At 46.2% G+C, this 22,974-nt stretch overlaps 1 protein-coding gene across 5 annotated transcripts in view; it reads left to right on the top strand.

Annotated features, from left to right (window-relative positions):
* The window catches only part of fhod3b (formin homology 2 domain containing 3b), a 240,357-nt gene that overhangs the window by 4,828 nt on the left and 212,555 nt on the right, over positions 1 to 22,974 (top strand). For all 5 annotated transcript variants that reach the window (XM_071396076.1, XM_071396071.1, XM_071396072.1 and 2 more), the window contains exon 2: positions 4,486 to 4,589. In XM_071396076.1, the coding sequence (XP_071252177.1) occupies positions 4,486 to 4,589 (104 nt within the window). The remainder of the gene's footprint in view (positions 1 to 4,485; positions 4,590 to 22,974) is intronic.

Consider the following 22,974-nt stretch of genomic DNA (forward strand, 5'->3'; position numbering starts at 1 on the left):
TCTTTGTGCACGAGCATTGATTGCGTTATTTTACTTACACTCAAAGTCTAACCTTCAAATAGCACTCAGCATCCTCTTTGTGTAGATACCACTGAACATACTTGATCAGAGTTAGATAGAACAGAACGTACGAGGCATGGCCTGACTCAGGATTTCATCGCATAATGTATTTTGCTTTTGGACGACTAGGCAGACTGTGAATAGACAGAGTGCATTCAGTATGCTAGGGCTGTGTCCCACAATCAGCCCAACGCATCACCGGGGGCACACTGCCTGCCCTCCAGAACATCTACAGCACCTGGTGTCACGGTCAGGCCAAGAGGATCATGAAGGACCTCAGCCACCCGAGCTACGGACTGTTCACCCCGCTACCATCTAGAAGGCCGGAGGCAGTACAGGTGCATCAAAGCTGGGACCGAGAGACTGAAAAACAGCTTCTATCTCCAGGCCATCAGACTGTTAAATAGTCACCACCAGCAGGCCTCCGCCCAGTACCCTGCCCTGAACTTAGTCACTGTTACTAGCTGGCCACCACCTGATACTCTACCCTGCACCTTAGACACTATTGCCCTGTGTACATAGTCATTGAACACTGGTCACTTTAATAATGTTAACATACTGTTTTACCCACTTCATATGTATATACTGTATTCTAGTCAAGGCCTATCCTATATAACTACTGCTGTACACACATTTTCTATTCATATACTGTCCATACTGTCTATACACACCATCATATACATATTTACTTATATTCTGGATTCTGACATTGCTCTTTCTAATATTTCTGTATTTCTTAACTTCTTAATTTTGGGGATTTGTGTGTATTCTTGTGTATCGTTAGATATTACTGCACTGTTGGAGCTAGGAACACAAACATTTCACTACACCTGCAATAGCATCTGCTAAATATGTGTATGCGACCAATCAAATGTGATTTGATTTGATATGGCACCATGTTCCCTATAGTGCACTACTTTGTACCAGAGCTCTCTTCAAAAGTAGTGCACTATAAAGGGAATAGGGTGCCATTTGGGATGCAGCCTATGCCACAGTTCATCACAGATGTACTGCCCAGTGAAAATGTTCACAACAGTGTACATACTGTGCAAACGCAGTTGTTCAAAGAAACATAGTTAAGTCGCTTTTTTCTTTGTCACTTCTTCCGATATTTTCCTGCCTCTCTAAAATACTCAGAGGGGTCAGGGTCAATTTATTTGGAATGCCAGAAAGCATCCGCTCTGACACACTTCAACGTTATGCGAGGGCAGAGAGGAATGCAGGACAGTCAGTCGTTGAAAGATCTACACACTCTTTAACAAATTCACTTTTTTGGGGAAGATTGTCTTCCTGCTAATTATTCCAGAGAAATTCCAGAGGCTCATAATAACAAGTTCTGCTAAATGCTGTAAAATCTAGGTTTGTTCTGTGGGTGGACTGTATTACTCATTGTTATGTACAGTTGAGGTTTGGCCTGTCAGTCTCCAAGTTTCTCTATGTTTCGGAGCATAGAGTTCTACATCCACACAGAGCTCCTGTAGCTCCTTGTTCAGGCTCATCCCTTGCATGCTCGACAGAAGATTACTGTTGTGGTCTCTCTCATGTGTATAGTGTATTTTAAAGAGCGTGCTAATTCCACTGTCTTGGGAAAGAGACCACAGACAACATATCCACCGTAGACAGAAATAAGGTTGGAACTCTGCCCAGACTTGATGTACTGTAGAGGCAGTGCCATCAAAACGTTCACTGGTTCCAACTGAAACCCTCAAGTAAAGGGCACACAAAAGTTTCCAATTGTTCGTTCCCCCCACAAATAAATAGAGTTAAACATGTTTTACATGCAGCGCTGATAAGTGAGTTATTTATAAATCCCAAAACTTGGGGTATTTTTTCCCCTTGTCAGCCTCTACGCCCGCAACAACGCAGCTGCAGGAAGAAACTGAGGGTGAGATCGCATTTTGAATTGGAGAATTGTATGTTCTTTATTTTTAGCCGTCACTGCCTAACTGCCTGCCTCTCTGGCCGATGGACCACAGTGCGGTGGTAGGGAGAGGACAGGCCTCAGTGTGAGACTGTGAGCAGGATTGGTGGTTACTTCTCTGGACTCTGGGACCACAGGGCCTTGTTGCTCGGGTTCAAATCCTGGGCTGGGCAGGGGACAACACATCTCCTGCCACTGCCATTAATCTATGAGCACTGTTCATGGATTAAGGGCCATTTCTGTGGATCATTAAGGCATTTCTGGCCTGTATACTAAGGCTGTGATCTGTAATCCATCGGGTGTGTGTGTTTGTTTGCTTCACTAGTGTGGCCTGTCTGCTCTGGCCTGACTTGCCGAGGTTTTGTGTCACAACCTCTGTGTAGAGAAATGCATTTCTTGGATTCACACTAATTGCTGGTTACTGCTTTGACTTCTGCCCCATGTTTTTATCAATTTCAGCTCTTGGTACTGAGTATACTGTGTCAGAGTGTCTTATTAAGAGAAGAGGAACTGTCTTTTCTGTAGTCTGTTCATTTTCTCTATTTCTATATTTCTGTATCAGTTGTATGAACAGAAGTGGACTCACAACGTCCTACACTAGACTGAAACAATCCCCTTGTACTGTATGTTGTTCTGTTATGTAATCCTGTCAGTCCAAGAGGATTTGTCTAGTGTCTCTTTATAGATGATATACCCCTGGATAGATGATATTAGTAGTTTTAGTCCTTTCCATGTCCTGCTTAGTTTCATGTCACACCCATTCCATTCCATCCTATAGGTCTTCAAGGCATGCCTGCTCTTCATGGACCTAAATATAGTAGGCCTAACTTTGGCCTGTACAAAACACTGTATATCCTGTCAGTGCTGAATCTGTCCTGTAATCTGCTGAAACTGTCTCTCTCAGACTTACAGTAAGAGCATCTTAAAGAAAACTTATCCCAGGCCTTGAACTAGTCTGTTTTCCCAAGGGTAGCTCCGCACTGTGTCTGTCCACTCCTGAATAGATCAGCCTTGTGTGCTGCCTGGGATATTTCAGGTACAACTTTCAGAAGAATGTTTCCAATAATACATGTTTGTTGTTGCTTTTTATTGCTTTAAAGGAAAGAGACAGGCCAGTTTCAGTCAGTCAGGGTGTTATCCTCGCTGACCACATGTTTTGTTCCACTTCTCCATCTTGACACAGTCCTTGGGCGCCGCAGTACAGCCAAAAACAAACACGAGTGGCTGAACAGATCAAAGCTGCTCCCCTCCATAATGTCTTTTCCAGTTAGCAACCTCCCTTTGCCCTTTCTCCATTTTTAATTAAGTTACAGTAATTCAAGGGGAGGAAATGGAACCACACCAGAGCCGGGACAAATTACAATTGTAATTTCCAAAACAGTTAGTATTGGGATTTTCACATTGGTTGTTTTTTTTCAGCGGGTAGTGGGTACCGCTCTCGATGCAGCTAGTTTGTGGCCATATTTGACAAACTAGAACAATGATAGTTTTCTCTCTGCCTTGTGTTGTCTGTCTCTGTATAGGCCTACTACACCTGAAAACCAAACGCTGCAGGGTCAACAACAGGAGGAAAATGTATTCCTTCTCAAACGGTTTATTTACCCTCTGTAGCAGACTCAGACAGCCTAGACAGCCTAGAGCAGCTCAGACAGCCTAGACAGCTTAGAGCAGCTCAGACTCAGACTCCCTAGACAGCCTAGAGCAGCTCAGACTCAGACTCCCTAGACAGTCTAGAGCAGATCAGACTCCCTAGACAGCCTAGAGAAGCACAGACTCAGAATCCCTAGACACCCTAGAGCAGCTCAGACTCAGACTCCCTAGACAGCCTAGAGCAGCACAGACTCAGACTCCCTAGACAGCCTAGAGCAGCACAGACTCAGACTCCCTAGACAGCCTAGAGCAGCTCAGACTCAGACTCCCTAGACAGCCTAGAGCAGCTCAGACTCAGACAGCCTAGACAGTCTAGAGCAGCTCAGACTCAGACAGCCTAGACAGTCTAGAGCAGCTCAGACTCAGACTCCCTAGACAGTCTAGAGCAGCTCAGACTCAGACTCCCTAGACAGTCTAGAGCAGCTCAGACTCCCTAGACAGCCTAGAGCAGCACAGACTCAGACTCCCTAGACAGTCTAGAGCAGCTCAGACTCAGACATGTTAGCTATGGATGGCTACATCCATCCAGCCTACGTACAGACCATGTTTTGACTGAGTTCAAACATTCCTCTGGGCAGTTGGAGGGAAACCGAGCACCATGGTTTGTCCATGGCCAGCCAAGTTGTGTGCTATTGGCTGGCGTTAACGTTGGCCAAATCAAGGGGTTTGTCATTTGACGTTTTCCCATGTTGCCTCATAGTGGACATACATGCAACAGTTTGATACTAGCTTGGCATTATTTAGTTGTATATGCTGTAGCTAGGTAATCTATAATAGCTATGCTGTATAATAACTTTAGCTGTATGAAGCAGGAGTTATTAATGATGCAATCTCTCTCTTTATCTCCTATCTAGCTTGATGACTGTGCCCTCCAGCTCTCCCAAAATGGGAGCTACCTGGACTTGGAATCTACCCTGGCAGAACAGAGAGATGAACTCGAGGGCTTTCAGGAGGGAGGGTAAGGCCTTTCATAACACTCTGTCTCAACAACCTATTTCAATAGCTGATTGTGCCCTTATATCTCTATTACATGAGGTCTTTCCAAAATAGGAAAACAACCGTATAATCTTATAACTTATGTTCACTGAGGAAAATGTACAGGATTGTAAAACTTGTACCGCCAGCACATTTATATTTGTATTGTACAGGTAAAAAAAGGTAGGTCATATTCTCTACTCTTCAAAAGATCAGTCTGGGATTGAGTCCAGAGTGGTGCTGATTAAAGATCAGGCTGGAATTGAGTCCAGAGTGGTGCTGATTGAAGTTCAGGCTTGGATTGAGTCCAGAGTGGTGCTGATTGAAGTTCAGGCTTGGATTGAGTCCAGAGTGGTGCTGATTGAAGATCAGGCTCAGATTGAGTCCAGAGTGGTGCTGCTTGAAGATCAGGCTGGAATTGAGTCCAGAGTGGTGCTGCTTGAAGATCAGGCTGGAATTGAGTCCAGAGTGGTGCTGATTGAAGTTCAGGCTTGGATTGAGTCCAGAGTGGTGCTGATTGAAGATCAGGCTCAGATTGAGTCCAGAGTGGTGCTGCTTGAAGATCAGGCTGGAATTGAGTCCAGAGTGGTGCTGATTGAAGATCAGGCTGGAATTGAGTCCAGAGTGGTGCTGATTGAAGTTCAGGCTTGGATTGAGTCCAGCGTGGTGCTGATTGAAGCTCAGGCTGGAATTGAGTCCAGAGTGGTGCTGATTGAAGATCAGGCTCGAATTGAGTCCAGAGTGGTGCTGATTGAAGATCAGGCTCAGATTGAGTCCAGAGTGGTGCTGATTGAAGCTCAGGCTGGAATTGAATCCAGAGTGGTGCTGATTGAAGTTCAGGCTTGGATTGAGTCCAGAGTGGTGCTGATTGAAGATCAGGCTCAGATTGAGTCCAGAGTGGTGCTGATTGAAGATCAGGCTGGAATTGAGTCCAGTGTGGTTCTGATTTGAAGATCAGGCTGGAATTGAGTCCAGAGTGGTTCTGATTGAAGATCAGGCTGGGTTGAGTCCAAAGTGGTTCTGATAGAAGGCACAACTGGCACTAACTTGCAGGTGCATGTATAACAAGCCAAGCTACAGTGGTCTAAGTAAGAATACCTTTTCATGTGGTTTCAATGAGCTGTTATGAACCATAAATACAACTATGTATTACTCAAGACTGGCTTGATGTCTGTTGTACAGCAGTGCTGTACTGTAGTTAATACAAAGAAGATTCTGAAAAGCACCCACGGAGGGGGAGGTGGAGAGAGAGGGAGGGAGGGAGAGAGAGAGAGAGAGAGAGGAAGAGAGAGAGAGAGACAGAGAGAGAGAGAGACAGAGGGAGGGAGGGAGTGAGAGAGACAGAGAGAGAGAGAGAGAGAGAGAGAGAGAGAGAGAGAGAGAGAGAGAGAGAGAGAGAGGGAGAGAGAGAGAGAGAGAGAGAGAGAGAGAGAGAGAGAGAGAGAGAGTAACTGTTCTGTTCAGAGGTATTCCTCCAGCTCTAACTAGCAGGTCAATACAATGTCATCATTGTTTTGAGGAAGAGAAGAGAGAGAAAAAAAGGTATTTCAATCCCTTGCTTGGGGGATATGTATTAATTTCCTGCTCCCTATATTCCCCCAGTCTAATTTGATTTTATTACAGTGATGATGATCACAATGACACCCATTCTCGTTCAGGTTGGATGACTGAAATAATCCCTTTTCCTGGCCTCCCCCCGTTTTAGCCAATTGAGCTGTCCCGCCCTTAAGCTGCTCTCTGTAGGCGGGATGGGTGGAGTGTGGGGAGCGGGGGGTTGACGAGCTAAGATGACAGGCTTTACCTCACCTAGAGCCCAGCGCTCTCTACTCTAGGGAATAAGGCCAATCCTGTGATTCAACTACAAGGGATTTCAACAGTAATACCAAAAGCCTTATGATTCATTTGTCAGTCAATGGAGCCTGTTGTAGACCAACTTTTAGACGCAGACGAAACACTTCCTGAAATTTGTCTCACACATTTTCTGACATCTAAGGTGGTTTGATACAGTATCAGCAGGGTGTCAACAGCCATTGGTGCAGAACATTCCATTTGTCATTCCTTCAGAGGGTTCTCAGTGATGTCTGGGTGAACATCTTGTCATTCCTTCAGAGGGTTCTCAGTGATGTCTGGGTGGACATCTTGTCATTCCTTCAGAGGGTTCTCAGTGATGTGATATCTTGTCATTCCTTCAGAGAGTTCTCTGTGATGTGACATCTTGTCATTCCTTCAGACGGTTCTTAGTGATGTCTGGGTGGGTATCTTGTCATTCCTTCAGAGGGTTCTCAGTGATGTGACATCTTGTCATTCCTTCAGACGGTTCTTAGTGATGTCTGGGTGGGTATCTTGTCATTTCTTCAGCGGGTTCTCAGTGATGTCTGGGTGGACATCTTGTCATTCCTTCAGAGGGTTCTCAGTGATGTCTGGGTGAACATCTTGTCATTTCTTCAGCGGGTTCTCAGTGATGTCTGGGTGAACATCTTGTCATTCCTTCAGAGGGTTCTTAGTGATGTCTGGGTGAACATCTTGTCATTCCTTCAGAGGGTTCTCAGTGATGTCTGGGTGAACATCTTGTCATTCCTTCAGAGGGTTCTCAGTGATGTCTGGGTGAACATCTTGTCATTCCTTCAGAGGGTTCTCAGTGATGTCTGGGTGAACATCTTGTCATTCCTTCAGAGGGTTCTCAGTGATGTCTGGGTGAACATCTTGTCATTTCTTCAGCGGGTTCTCAGTGATGTCTGGGTGAACATCTTGTCATTCCTTCAGAGGGTTCTCAGTGATGTCTGGGTGAACATCTTGTCATTTCTTCAGCGGGTTCTCAGTGATGTCTGGGTGAACATCTTGTCATTCCTTCAGAGGGTTCTCAGTGATGTCTGGGTGAACATCTTGTCATTCCTTCAGAGGGTTCTCAGTGATGTCTGGGTGAACATCTTGTCATTCCTTCAGAGGGTTCTCAGTGATGTCTGGGTGAACATCTTGTCATTCCTTCAGAGGGTTCTCAGTGATGTCTGGGTGAACATCTTGTCATTCCTTCAGAGGGTTCTCAGTGATGTCTGGGTGGACATCTTGTCATTCCTTCAGCGGGTTCTCAGTGACGTCTGGGTGAACATCTTGTCATTTCTTCAGCGGGTTCTCAGTGATGTCTGGGTGAACATCTTGTCATTCCTTCAGAGGGTTCTCAGTGATGTCTGGGTGAACATCTTGTCATTTCTTCAGCGGGTTCTCAGTGATGTCTGGGTGAACATCTTGTCATTTCTTCAGCGGGTTCTCAGTGATGTCTGGGTGAACATCTTGTCATTTCTTCAGAGGGTTCTCAGTGATGTCTGGGTGAACATCTTGTCATTCCTTCAGAGGGTTCTCAGTGATGTGATATCTTGTCATTCCTTCAGACGGTTCTTAGTGATGTCTGGGTGGGTATCTTGTCATTTCTTCAGCGGGTTCTCAGTGATGTCTGGGTGAACATCTTGTCATTCCTTCAGCGGGTTCTCAGTGATGTCTGGGTGAACATCTTGTCATTTCTTCAGCGGGTTCTCAGTGATGTCTGGGTGAACATCTTGTCATTTCTTCAGCGGGTTCTCAGTGATGTCTGGGTGAACATCTTGTCATTCCTTCAGAGGGTTCTCAGTGATGTCTGGGTGAACATCTTGTCATTTCTTCAGCGGGTTCTCGGTGATGTCTGGGTGAACATCTTGTCATTCCTTCAGAGGGTTCTCAGTGATGTCTGGGTGAACATCTTGTCATTCCTTCAGCGGGTTCTCAGTGACGTCTGGGTGAACATCTTGTCATTTCTTCAGCGGGTTCTCAGTGATGTCTGGGTGAACATCTTGTCATTCCTTCAGAGGGTTCTCAGTGATGTCTGGGTGAACATCTTGTCATTTCTTCAGCGGGTTCTCAGTGATGTCTGGGTGAACATCTTGTCATTCCTTCAGCGGGTTCTCAGTGACGTCTGGGTGAACATCTTGTCATTTCTTCAGCGGGTTCTCAGTGATGTCTGGGTGAACATCTTGTCATTCCTTCAGAGGGTTCTCAGTGATGTCTGGGTAAACATCTTGTCATTCCTTCAGAGGGTTCTCAGTGATGTCTGGGTGAACATCTTGTCATTCCTTCAGAGGGTTCTCAGTGATGTCTGGGTGAACATCTTGTCATTCCTTCAGAGGGTTCTCAGTGATGTCTGGGTGAAAATCTTGTCATTCCTTCAGAGGGTTCTCAGTGATGTCTGGGTGAACATCTTGTCATTCCTTCAGAGGGTTCTCAGTGATGTCTGGGTGAACATCTTGTCATTCCTTCAGAGGGTTCTCAGTGATGTCTGGGTGAACATCTTGTCATTCCTTCAGAGGGTTCTCAGTGATGTCTGGGTGAACATCTTGTCATTCCTTCAGAGGGTTCTCAGTGATGTCTGGGTGGACATCTTGTCATTCCTTCAGAGGGTTCTCAGTGATGTCTGGGTGAACATCTTGTCATTTCTTCAGCGGGTTCTCAGTGATGTCTGGGTGAACATCTTGTCATTTCTTCAGAGGGTTCTCAGTGATGTCTGGGTGAACATCTTGTCATTCCTTCAGAGGGTTCTCAGTGATGTGATATCTTGTCATTCCTTCAGACGGTTCTTAGTGATGTCTGGGTGGGTATCTTGTCATTTCTTCAGCGGGTTCTCAGTGATGTCTGGGTGAACATCTTGTCATTCCTTCAGCGGGTTCTCAGTGATGTCTGGGTGAACATCTTGTCATTTCTTCAGCGGGTTCTCAGTGATGTCTGGGTGAACATCTTGTCATTCCTTCAGAGGGTTCTCAGTGATGTCTGGGTGAACATCTTGTCATTCCTTCAGAGGGTTCTCAGTGATGTCTGGGTGAACATCTTGTCATTCCTTCAGAGGGTTCTCAGTGATGTCTGGGTGAACATCTTGTCATTCCTTCAGAGGGTTCTCAGTGATGTCTGGGTGAACATCTTGTCATTCCTTCAGAGGGTTCTCAGTGATGTCTGGGTGAACATCTTGTCATTCCTTCAGCGGGTTCTCAGTGACGTCTGGGTGAACATCTTGTCATTTCTTCAGCGGGTTCTCAGTGATGTCTGGGTGAACATCTTGTCATTCCTTCAGAGGGTTCTCAGTGATGTCTGGGTGAACATCTTGTCATTTCTTCAGCGGGTTCTCAGTGATGTCTGGGTGAACATCTTGTCATTCCTTCAGCGGGTTCTCAGTGACATCTGGGTGAACATCTTGTCATTTCTTCAGCGGGTTCTCAGTGATGTCTGGGTGAACATCTTGTCATTCCTTCAGAGGGTTCTCAGTGATGTCTGGGTGAACATCTTGTCATTCCTTCAGAGGGTTCTCAGTGATGTCTGGGTGAACATCTTGTCATTCCTTCAGAGGGTTCTCAGTGATGTCTGGGTGAACATCTTGTCATTCCTTCAGAGGGTTCTCAGTGATGTCTGGGTGAACATCTTCTCATTCCTTCAGAGGGTTCTCAGTGATGTCTGGGTGAACATCTTGTCATTCCTTCAGAGGGTTCTCAGTGATGTCTGGGTGAACATCTTGTCATTCCTTCAGAGGGTTCTCAGTGGTGTCTGGGTGAACATCTTGTCATTCCTTCAGAGGGTTCTCAGTGATGTCTGGGTGAACATCTTGTCATTCCTTCAGAGGGTTCTCAGTGATGTCTGGGTGAACATCTTGTCATTCCTTCAGAGGGTTCTCAGTGATGTCTGGGTGAACATCTTGTCATTCCTTCAGAGGGTTCTTAGTGATGTCTGGGTGGGTATCTTGTCATCTCTCTGTTTGGCAGACGGAGAGAGCAGTGATGACACCTGAACAACTTAAGCCGGGTGTACACTACACAATTTTGGCCCAGATTTGGCCGTCCCCATCAACTTTTGGAGATCGGAGACAAAATCCCCTACTCGGGAGGCGAGGCCGTCACGATACTTGTTTCATGTGAGCGGGTCAGAGACGCAATCTGAGGGCTACCAATCTTGTCTTTGAGCAGTCCCAGACGTCCCGTTGATTTTGTTGGCACAAAATCTGCAATGTTCTTGTAGTGTGAGCTGTGCAACGACACATTTTGAGAACGGTGATCAACAATAGCCAATGAGAGCTCGCCAGTGAGATGATGACGTTGTTTCACATCATCCGGAATGTGTCAACTCTCCAGCAGGAGCCATGACTACTACTAGTATGTGTTTGTACTTGCCTTTAACCAAAGCCAAAGTGTCAAATCATTACAGGTCTGAAGTTCACAAGTAATGTTATTCAATTCAAAATGTTGGCTAGATATTTACACTCGGTATGGCAAGAGTGAATGTCTGACTGAAAACGTTTCTGAGGCTGCTTTGAACCACAGCTCGTTGTAGCTAAGTTAAATGGAATCACATTGTCACATCATTGTTTTGGCGAGACAGCGTGGGATGGAGAATCCGCACTACCAGGTGTACCACATGGTTTAGTGTGCGCACCACTACGTTGGCAAGACAATAAACTACAGGGAAGACAGTCGTTTAATGTGAGAGGCTCAGTGATGTTAGGATTTGCCCATGGCAAGGAAGAACATGTTCAAACATTAATTCGTTCTTCGTGCTGTTGGAATACTAAATGCAAAGTAAATTGTATCAGTATATGTACTTATCTATCTAGTGCAGTTGGGACAACGGTCGGCTGTGAGTGAATGTATTAACGTCCTCTATGTTGTTAGTGGATGCAACATGATGGACTGACTGGTTTAAATGTGTATGATGTGAGAATGTATGTGTATGTGATTATTTTAATGGAAGGTGATGCCAAAGAAAAATGTCCATCCTGGATGGACAATAAAGTTTTATTCTATTCTATTCAATTTGAAAAGTTGTGTAGTGTACACCTGGCTTTAAGAACAGTGGACACTGGGCATGAAGGATCATGGGTAATCACCTCCTCACCTCAGGATTGGTTGTACTTCCAGCATTCTTGATAACCAAGCCCTCACTTAGATTTTTTTTTGTATTTAGTATTTCTTAGGATCCCCATTACTGCCAAGACAGCAGCTACTCTTCCTGGGGTTCAAACAGGGTTCAAACGGTTACATCACAACAAAACACAACTACAGCCTACATCATCACTAACACATTACATCACACAATACATTATTACATCATTACTCTATTATTACATCACAACAAATCACAACTACAGCCTACATCATCACTAACACAATACATCACACAATACATTATTACATCATTACTCTATTATTACATCACAACAAATCACAACTACAGCCTACATCATCACTAACACAATATCTCGCACAATACATTATTACATCATTACTCTATTATTACATCACAACAAATCACAACTACAGCCTACATCATCACTAACACAATACATCACACAATAAATTATTACATCATTACTCTATTATTACATCACAACAAAACACAACTACAGCCTACATCATCACTAACACAATATATCGCACAATACATTATTATATCATTACTCTATTATTACATCACAACAAATCACAACTACAGCCTACATCAACACTAACACAATACATCACACAATACATTATTACATCATTACTCTTTTATTGCATCACAACAAAACACAACTACAGCTTTCATCATCAATAACACATTATATCACATAATACATTATTACATCATTACTCTATTATTACACGTTTACAATATACTATCCAATGTACAATATCAAATCCAATCTGTATTTGTAAATAGCCCAGTATTTTATCTCTGAGTTATTTATCTTCAAAAACATATACTTTATTTTGACAGCACAAGAGCCGAATGAACAGGGCTTTGGATTTGAGATAACCTTGCTCAAGTCCAGCCAAAGAATGATTCCTATCCTATATACACATAAATGTGTGGCTTGAATCTGTCTTTATAATATGAAAGTACAGTATTTATTTGAGTACAGTGTCAACCTCCATGTTCTTTTATTCAGTCCATATGGTTTTACCTGCTCAGCTCTACCCTGCAGTGTGTTGATATGACATCCATGTTCCGCCCAGCTCTCAGTCGATGTGAGACCGACCCACAGTTGGCATGAGACTTCCTGGTCGGCCAGACCACAAGCATCTATGGATTTATTTGTGTTCATAGGCTGTTCACTGGGCTCGGTGTTTCCATTGGACCCGAGACACTACTCTCATTTCCCAGTTTCATCAAAAGTCATTGGGAGGCTTATTGAAGTCTAGAGAGCCTTGTGAGGTTAAAGTGGTCTACTTCTTCTCTCGTCAAAGAGGGAGGCTGCCAGGGGCATCGCCGTGCCAACTGTCTCTGTCTGGTATGGATGTGTGTCATTAAACCTACACAGTGCGTCTGAGAAGGCCGGGGGGTGTAGAGGGGGATTGAGGGGGTTTAGGGGGAAGGCGGCCTGGTATTATTTGTAATAGCAGGGTAATTCTGCCTGCTGGCTTTTTATGGAGTGGATGTGCCCAAGTTCACAACCCCCCGCTGTGCACTGTTGTTGATTCTTTATGATTATTAGGCTCGTAAAAAGGCCTGATGAGGTATTTCACCTTTACTTGTTCCATTTTGGTTTATTTTCTTTCTCAGTTTTTTTGCCCGTATGGGATATTTCAGCAACTCAACTTCAACTTTGTAATATATTATTAATTCACTACGTAGAAAGAAATCTGTATTTTACCCGAAGTTTGTTGCTGTTTACACATTCCAGCTGCTCTTATAGTAACATGTCTGCTTCGAAAATGGCTCCCTATTACGTAAATAGTGCAACACTTTGACCGGGGCCTATAGGGCTCTGGACAAAATAGTGCACTAAACAAGGAATATAGTGCCATTTGGGATGCAGACATGCTTTCAAAACCCCAGTCAAAGTACTGCTGTAGTTGAGCTTACTGCCTTGGTCTAAATGTCTGGCCACTGTGCTATCCTGGAGGTTAGAACAACAGACCTGAGACTGGCCACTGTGCTATCCTGGAGGTTAGAACAACAGACCTGAGACTGGCCACTGTGCTATACTGGAGGTTAGAACAACAGACCTGAGACTGGCCACTGTGCTATCCTGGAGGTTAGAACAACAGACCTGAGACTGGCCACTGTGCTATCCTGGAGGTTAGAACAACAGACCTGAGACTGGCCACTGTGCTATCCTGGAGGTTAGAACAACAGACCTGAGACTGGCCACTGTGCTATCCTGGAGGTTAGAACAACAGACCTGAGACTGGCCACTGTGCTATACTGGAGGTTAGAACAACAAACCTGAGACTGGCCACTGTGCTATCCTGGAGGTTAGAACAACAGACCTGAGACTGGCCACTGTGCTATCCTGGAGGTTAGAACAGCAACAGACCTGAGACTGGCCACTGTGATATACTGGAGGTTAGAACAACAGACCTGAGACTGGCCACTGTGCTATCCTGGAGGTTAGAACAACAGACCTGAGACTGGCCACTGTGCTATACTGGAGGTTAGAACAACAGACCTGAGACTGGCCACTGTGCTATACTGGAGGTTAGAACAACAGACCTGAGACTGGCCACTGTGCTATCCTGGAGGTTAGAACAACAGACCTGAGACTGGCCACTCTGCTATACTGGAGGTTAGAACAGCAACAGACCTGAGACTGGCCACTGTGCTATACGGGAGGTTAGAACAACAGACCTGAGACTGGCCACTGTGCTATACTGGAGGTTAGAACAACAGACCTGAGACTGGCCACTGTGCTATCCTGGAGGTTAGAACAGCAACAGACCTGAGACTGGCCACTGTGCTATACTGGAGGTTAGAACAACAGACCTGAGACTGGCCACTGTGCTATACTGGAGGTTAGAACAACAGACCTGAGACTGGCCACTGTGCTATCCTGGAGGTTAGAACAACAGACCTGAGACTGGCCACTGTGCTATCCTGGAGGTTAGAACAACAGACCTGAGACTGGCCACTGTGCTATCCTGGAGGTTAGAACAACAGACCTGAGACTGACCACTGTGCTGTACTGGAGATTAGAACAACAGACCTGAGACTGGCCACTGTGCTATCCTGGAGGTTAGAACAACAGACCTGAGACTGGCCACTGTGCTATCCTGGAGGTTAGAACAACAGACCTGAGACTGGCCACTGTGCTATACTGGAGGTTAGAACAACAGACCTGAGACTGGCCACTGTGCTATACTGGAGGTTAGAACAACATACCTGAGACTGGCCACTGTGCTATACTTTTTTTAGGGTATCTGTACTTTACTTTAATATTGATATTTTGGACAAATTTTACTTTTACTTCACTACATTCCTAAAGAAAATTATGTACTTTTTACTCCATACATTTTCCCTGACAACCATAAGTACTCGTTACGTTTTGAATGCTTAGCAGGACAGGAAAATTGTCTAATTCACACACTTATCAAGAGAACATCCCCGGTCATCCCTACTGCCTCTGATCTGGCGGACTCACTAAACACACATGCTTCCTGTGGAAATGATGTCTGAGTGTTGGAGCATGCCCCTGGTTATCCGTAAACTAAAAAATACAAGAAAACTATGCAATCTGGTTTGCTTTATATGAGGAATTTAAAAGTATTTATACTTTTACTTCTACTTTTGATACTTAAGTATATTTTAACAATTACATTTACTTTTGATACTTAAGTATATTTAAAACCAAATACTTTTAGACTTTTACTCAAGTAGTATTTTGCTAGGTGTCTTTCATTTTTACTTTAGTAATTTTCTATTAAGGTATTTTTACTTTTACTCAAGTATGACAATTGGATCCTTTTTCCACCACTGGAGGTTACAGGGGTACAACCAACATTCCAGAGGCACCTGTGTCCTGCCTAGTATCTTTCCAACCTGATGAAAGTATGACCCTCTGACAGACAGAGTGTTTAAAAAGCCTGGAGATATCCATGTCACAGGAGCTTAGGGGCCATAATCACTTCCACACCCTGTGTTGTGGAGGGCTGGAGGCCGGCTGGATGGAACCATGCAACTAGCCAGTGTGATTATGACTCCCAATCCTCGGCACCATCTCTAACCCTGCTCTCTCTGCTGTAAGATCAGTTAGTGATTGCAATTGACCGTGGCACCTGGCCATAATGTGGTGTGAGAGATGCTGAGGTCCCGGGAATATTTGTGCAGATTACATGGATGGAGAAGTGGGAGCCTGACTGAGGTACAGATTACATGGATGGAGAAGTGGGAGCCTGACTGAGGTACAGATTACATGGATAGAGCAGTGGGAGTCTGACTGAGGTACAGATTACATGGATGGAGAAGTGGGAGTCTGACTGAGGTACAGATTACATGGATGGAGAAGTGGGAGCCTGACTGAGGTACAGATTACATGGATGGAGAAGTGGGAGCCTGACTGAGGTACAGATTACATGGATGGAGAAGTGGGAGCCTGACTGAGGTACAGATTACATGGATGGAGAAGTGGGAGCCTGACTGAGGTACAGATTACATGGATGGAGAAGTGGGAGCCTGACTGAGGTACAGATTACATGGATAGAGCAGTGGGAGCCTGACTGAGGTACAGATTACATGGATAGACCAGTGGGAGCCTGACTGAGGTACAGATTACATGAATGGAGAAGTGCAAGCCTGACTGAGGTACAGATTACATGCATAGAGCAGTGGGAGCCTGACTGAGGTACAGATTACATGGATGGAGAAGTGGGAGCCTGACTGAGGTACAGATTACATGGATGGAGAAGTGGGAGCCTGACTGAGGTACAGATTACATGGATGGAGAAGTGGGAGCCTGACTGAGGTACAGATTACATGGATAGAGCAGTGGGAGCCTGACTGAGGTACAGATTACATGGATAGACCAGTGGGAGCCTGGACTGAGGTACAGATTACATGAATGGAGAAGTGCAAGCCTGACTGAGGTACAGATTACATGCATAGAGCAGTGGGAGCCTGACTGAGGTACAGATTACATGGATGGAGAAGTGGGAGCCTGACTGAGGTACAGATTACATGGATAGACCAGTGGGAGCCTGACTGAGGTACAGATTACATGGATAGAGCAGTGGGAGCCTGACTGAGGTACATATTACATGGATAGACCAGTGGGAGCCTGACTGAGGTACAGATTACATGGATAGAGCAGTGGGAGCCTGACTGAGGTACAGATTACATGGGTGGAGAAGTGGGAGCCTGACTGAGGTACAGATTACATGGATAGAGCAGTGGGAGCCTGACTGAGGTACAGATTACATGGATAGACCAGTGGGAGCCTGACTGAGGTACAGATTACATGGATATAGCAGTGGGAGCCTGACTGAGGTACAGATTACATGGATAGAGTAGTGGGAGCCTGGCTGAGGTACAGATTACATGGATAGAGCAGTGGGAGCCTGACTGAGGTACAGATTACATGGATAGACCAGTGGGAGCCTGACTGAGGTACAGATTACATGGATAGAGCAGTGGGAGCCTGACTGAGGTACAGATTACATGGGTGGAGAAGTGGGAGCCTGACTGAGGTACAGATTACATGGATAGACCAGTGGGAGCCTGACTGAGGTACAGATTACATGGATATAGCAGTGGCAGCCTGACTGAGGTACAGATTACATGGATAGAGTAGTGGGAGCCTGGCTGAGGTACAGATTACATGGATAGAGCAGTGGGAGCCTGACTGAGGTACAGATTACATGGATAGACCAGTGGGAGCCTGACTGAGGTACAGATTACATGGATAGAGCAGTGGGAGCCTGACTGAGGTACAGATTACATGGATAGAGCAGTGGGAGCCTGACTGAGGTACAGATTACATGGATAGACCAGTGGGAGCCTGACTGAGGTACAGATTACATGGATATAGCAGTGGCAGCCTGACTGAGGTACAGATTACATGGATAGAGTAGTGGGAGCCTGGCTGAGGTACAGATTACATGGATAGAGCAGTGGGAGCCTGACTGAGGTATAGATTACATGGATAGACCAGTGGGAGCCTGACTGAGGTACAGATTACATGGATAGAGCAGTGGGAGCCTGACTGAGGTACAGATTACATGGGTGGAGAAGTGGGAGCCTGACTGAGGTACAGATTACATGGATAGAGCAGTGGGAGCCTGACTAAACCTTTCTGGGGAGTGTCTGTCTGATGTTTCGCGAATAGGGGCCATATGGAATTCTGTGTGGAATTCTGGGAACATTTGGCGTTGGCCCTGGTGTTGTTTTTACGTGGGTGTGTGACAGTGATTGACACCTGATTAGTAAATGTGTAAATCCTCAAGAACGTATTTTACTGGTTTGACACAGAAAGATAACACAAGGTGCTGTTATTGACCACATAATAGATTCAACATGTGAAATGCATTAGAAAATACGTGTTTTTCTTATGTTATGTAGGCTAGCTAGCTGCTATAAGCACACATGAAGTTCACACTTTTTACCATTCCCATCCTGGCTTCAAGACAAATGTTTAGAAGCCAGAAACCTTTTTTTCTACATTGTTGGTGTGTTTGTTAACTTTTTGACAGCCAGTTAGAAGTCAGCTGTGTTAAACCTCCAGGAGTCTCAGCCCTGTTGAAGGCCTCAGATATACTGTTTCCCATCAGATCCAGTCATCCCTCAGAGGACGGATCATTTTCATTCGTTTCATTTTTTTCTGACCTACTTGGCCGTACTTCCATAGACACCCAGCTCTAGCTCTCCAGATCAAAAACGTTCAGAAAGAACCAGAGGAATTTTGAAACTAGGAAGAAAAAAGAAACTTACTATGGGGGGGGGAAACTCATTAAAATCCCTGAGGTGTTTGCAGAGCAGAATAGTGATCTTAGCAGTGGTCTGGTGTGTGTGTGTGTATGCGCCCGGGCGTGTGTGCGTGTTCGTGTGTAACGCAATGACCAGTCCTAGCCAATGGTTAGCCAGAGAGCTGACTTGGCAAACATGTTCGCAGACCAGGATAGAATATGACCTCTGGGGTTGTAGTAGAGAGACAGACCAGACTAGAATATGACCTCTGGGGTTGTAGTAGAGAGACAGACCAGACTAGAATATGACCTCTGGGGTTGTAGTAGAGAGACAGACCAGACTAGAATATGACCTCTGGGGTTGTAGTAGAGAGACAGACCAGACTAGAATATGACCCTCCAAGCAGCCAGTTACCTCCAGATCTGCTGAGCCAGTGGGCCTCCATGGGGCCTTCTAGTCTGTCTCTAATTGGCCTACACTACAGTGTGAGGTATGAGGGGGGAAGTGCTTGGTTTGACTGTTCTCCAACTCTAAGTCTGCGTGCCTCGGTGAGGTAAACGGCTAAATGCTCCCATCTCTCTATCACCCTCCTTATCCTCTCTGTGGGAACACACCGCAAGCACATGCATACACACACACACACACACACACACACACACACACACACACACACACACACACACACACACACACACACACACACACACACACACACACACACACACACACACACACACACACACACACACACACACACACACACACACACATACACACATACACACAAACACAAACACACACACACACACTGTGTGATGTCTTTATAAACAGGCAGCCCTATAATGCTCAGGCATTAGCCTGAGAGTGTATGGAGCCTTATGTCTCAGCCTGGCAGAACAGAACTCCCATTGGTCCAGGTGGGAGCTGCTAGAGAGAGCAGGGTCGTAGAGAGGAGTAGCTGCTAGAGAGAGCAGGGTCGTAGAGAGGAGTAGCTGCTAGAGAGAGAAGGGCCGTAGAGAGGAGTAGCTGCTAGAGAGAGCAGGGTCGTAGAGAGGAGTAGCTGCTAGAGAGAGCAGGGTCGTAGAGAGGAGTAGCTGCTAGAGAGAGCAGGGTCGTAGAGAGGAGTAGCTGCTAGAGACAGCAGGGTCGTAGAGAGGAGTAGCTGCTAGAGAGAGCAGGGTCGTAGAGAGGAGTAGCTGCGAGAGAGAGCAGGGTCGTAGAGAGGGGTAGCTGCTAGAGAGAGCAGGGTCGTAGAGAGGAGTAGCTGTTAGAGAGAGCAGGGTCGTAGAGAGGAGTAGCTGTTAGAGAGAGCAGGGTCGTAGAGAGGAGTATCTGCTAGAGAGAGCAGGGTCGTAGAGAGGAGTAGCTGCTAGAGAGAGCAGGGTCGTAGAGAGGAGTAGCTGCTAGAGAGAGCAGGGTCGTAGAGAGGAGTAGCTGCTAGAGAGAGCAGGGTCGTAGAGAGGAGTAGCTGCTAGAGAGAGCAGGGTCGTAGAGAGGAGTAGCTGCTAGAGAGAGCAGGGTCGTAGAGAGGAGTAGCTGTTAGAGAGAGCAGGGACGTAGAGAGGAGTATCTGCTAGAGAGAGCAGGGTCGTAGAGAGGAGTAGCTGCTAGAGAGAGCAGGGTCGTAGAGAGGAGTAGCTGCTAGAGAGAGCAGGGTCGTAGAGAGGAGTAGCTGCTAGAGAGAGCAGGGTCGTAGAGAGGAGTAGCTGCTAGAGAGAGCAGGGTCGTAGAGAGGAGTAGCTGTTAGAGAGAGCAGGGTCGTAGAGAGGAGTATCTGCTAGAGAGAGCAGGGTCGTAGAGAGGAGTAGCTGCTAGAGAGAGCAGGGTCGTAGAGAGGAGTAGCTGCTAGAGAGAGCAGGGTCGTAGAGAGGAGTAGCTGCTAGAGAGAGCAGGGTCGTAGAGAGGAGTAGCTGCTAGAGAGAGAAGGGTCGTAGAGAGGAGTAGCTGCTAGAGAGAGCAGGGTCGTAGAGAGGAGTAGCTGCTAGAGAGAGCAGGGTCGTAGAGAGGAGTAGCTGCTAGAGAGAGCAGGGTCGTAGAGAGGAGTAGCTGCTAGAGAGAGCGGGTCGTAGAGAGGAGTAGGTGCTAGAGAGAGCAGGGTCGTAGAGAGGAGTAGCTGCTAGAGAGAGCGGGGTCGTAGAGAGGAGTAGCTGCTAGAGAGAGCGGGGTCGTAGAGAGGAGTAGCTGCTAGAGGGAGCGGGGTCGTAGAGAGGAGTAGCTGCTAGAGAGAGCGGGGTCGTAGAGAGGAGTAGCTGCTAGAGAGAGCAGGGTCGTAGAGAGAAGTAGCTGCTAGAGAGAGCGGGGTCGTAGAGAGGAGTAGCTGCTAGAGAGAGCAGGGTCGTAGAGAGGAGTAGCTGCTAGAGAGAGCAGGGTCATAGAGAGGAGTAGCTGCTAGAGAGAGCAGGGTCGTAGAGAGGAGTAGCTGTTAGAGAGAGCGGGGTCGTAGAGAGAAGTAGCTGCTAGAGAGAGCGGGGTCGTAGAGAGGAGTAGCTGCTAGAGAGAGCAGGGTCGTAGAGAGGAGTAGCTGCTAGAGAGAGCAGGGTCGTAGAGAGGAGTAGCTGCTAGAGAGAGCAGGGTCGTAGAGAGGGGTAGCTGCTGGTTGTAGTGGTGGAAAGGAGAGAGGAGTAGCTGCTGGTTGTAGTGGTGGAAAGGAGAGAGGAGTAGCTGCTGGTTGTAGTGGTGGAAAGGAGAGAGGAGTAGCTGCTGGTTGTAGTGGTGGAAAGGAGAGAGGAGTAGTTGCTGATCGTATTGGTAGAGAGGAGTAGTTGCTGGTCGTAGTGGTAGAAAGGAGAGAGGAGTAGCTGCTGATCGTATTGGTAGAAAGGAGAGAGGAGTTGTTGCTGGTCGTAGTGGTAGAAAGGAGAGAGGAGTTGCTGCTGGTTGTAGGTGAAGAAAGGAGAGAGGAGTAGTTGCTGGTCGTAGTGGTAGAAAGGAGAGAGGAGTAGCTGCTGGTATTAGTGGTTGAAAGGAGAAAGGAGTTGCTGCTGGTATTAGTGGTAGAAAGGAGAAAGGAGTAGCTGCTGGTATTAGTGGTTGAAAGGAGAGAGGAGTAGCTGCTGGTATTAGTGGTTGAAAGGAGAGAGGAGTAGCTGCTGGTATTAGTGGTTGAAAGGAGAAAGGAGTTGCTGCTGGTATTAGTGGTTGAAAGGAGAAAGGAGTAGCTGCTGGTATTAGTGGTTGAAAGGAGAAAGGAGTAGCTGCTGGTATTAGTGTTTGAGAGGAGAGAGGAGTAGCTGCTGGTATTAGTGGTTGAAAGGAGAAAGGAGTTGCTGCTGGTATTAGTGTTTGAAAGGAGAGAGGAGTTGCTGCTGGTATTAGTGGTTGAAAGGAGAAAGGAGTAGCTGCTGGTATTAGTGGTTGAAAGGAGAGAGGAGTAGCTGCTGGTATTAGTGGTTGAAAGGAGAGAGGAGTAGCTGCTGGTATTAGTGGTAGAAAGGAGAAAGGAGTAGCTGCTGGTATTAGTGGTTGAAAGGAGAGAGGAGTAGCTGCTGGTGTTAGTGGTTGAAAGGAGAAAGGAGTAGCTGCTGGTATTAGTGGTTGAAAGGAGAGAGGAGTAGCTGCTGGTATTAGTGGTTGAAAGGAGAGAGGAGTAGCTGCTGGTATTAGTGGTTGAAAGGAGAGAGGAGTAGCTGCTGGTATTAGTGGTTGAAAGGAGAGACGAGTAGCTGCTGGTATTAGTGGTGGAAAGGAGAAAGGAGTAGCTGCTGGTATTAGTGGTAGAAAGGAGAGAGGCGTAGCTGCTGGTATTAGTGGTTGTGAGGAGAAAGGAGTAGCTGCTGGTATTAGTGGTTGAAAGGAGAAAGGAGTAGCTGCTGGTATTAGTGGTGGAAAGGAGAGAGGAGTAGCTGCTGGTATTAGTGGTGGAAAGGAGAGAGGAGTAGCTGCTGGTATTAGTGATTGAAAGGAGAAAGGAGTAGCTGCTGGTATTAGTGGTTGAAAGGAGAGAGGAGTAGCTGCTGGTATTAGTGGTGGAAAGGAGAGAGGAGTAGCTGCTGGTATTAGTGGTGGAAAGGAGAGAGGAGTAGCTGCTGGTATTAGTGGATGAAAGGAGAGAGGAGTAGCTGCTGATCGTAGTGGTAGAAAGGAGAGAGGAGTAGCTGCTGATCGTAGTGGTTGAAAGGAGAGAGGAGTAGCTGCTGGTATTAGTGGTTGAAAGGAGAAAGGAGTTGCTGCTGGTATTAGTGTTTGAAAGGAGAGAGGAGTAGCTGCTGGTATTAGTGGTTGAAAGGAGAGAGGAGTAGCTGCTGGTATTAGTGGTGGAAAGGAGAAAGGAGTAGCTGCTGGTATTAGTGGTAGAAAGGAGAGAGGAGTTGCTGCTGGTATTAGTGGTTGAAAGGAGAGAGGAGTAGCTGCTGGTATTAGTGGTTGAAAGGAGAGAGGAGTAGCTGCTGGTATTAGTGGTGGAAAGGAGAGAGGAGTTGCTGCTGGTATTAGTGGTAGAAAGGAGAGAGGAGTTGCTGCTGGTATTAGTGGTTGAAAGGAGAGAGGAGTAGCTGATGGTATTAGTGGTTGAAAGGAGAGAGGAGTAGCTGCTGGTATTAGTGGTTGAAAGGAGAGAGGAGTTGCTGCTGGTATTAGTGGTAGAAAGGAGAGAGGAGTTGCTGCTGGTCGTAGTGGTTGAAAGGAGAAAGGAGTAGCTGCTGTTTTTTCTGTTTAATGGTGTTGTAGGATCAGTTTTTTTCTACTTCATGGTGTTCTTAGACAAAACATTG

Source organism: Salvelinus alpinus, chromosome 4 (genome assembly GCF_045679555.1).
Source record: "Salvelinus alpinus chromosome 4, SLU_Salpinus.1, whole genome shotgun sequence".
Taxonomy (NCBI): Eukaryota; Metazoa; Chordata; class Actinopteri; order Salmoniformes; family Salmonidae; genus Salvelinus; species Salvelinus alpinus.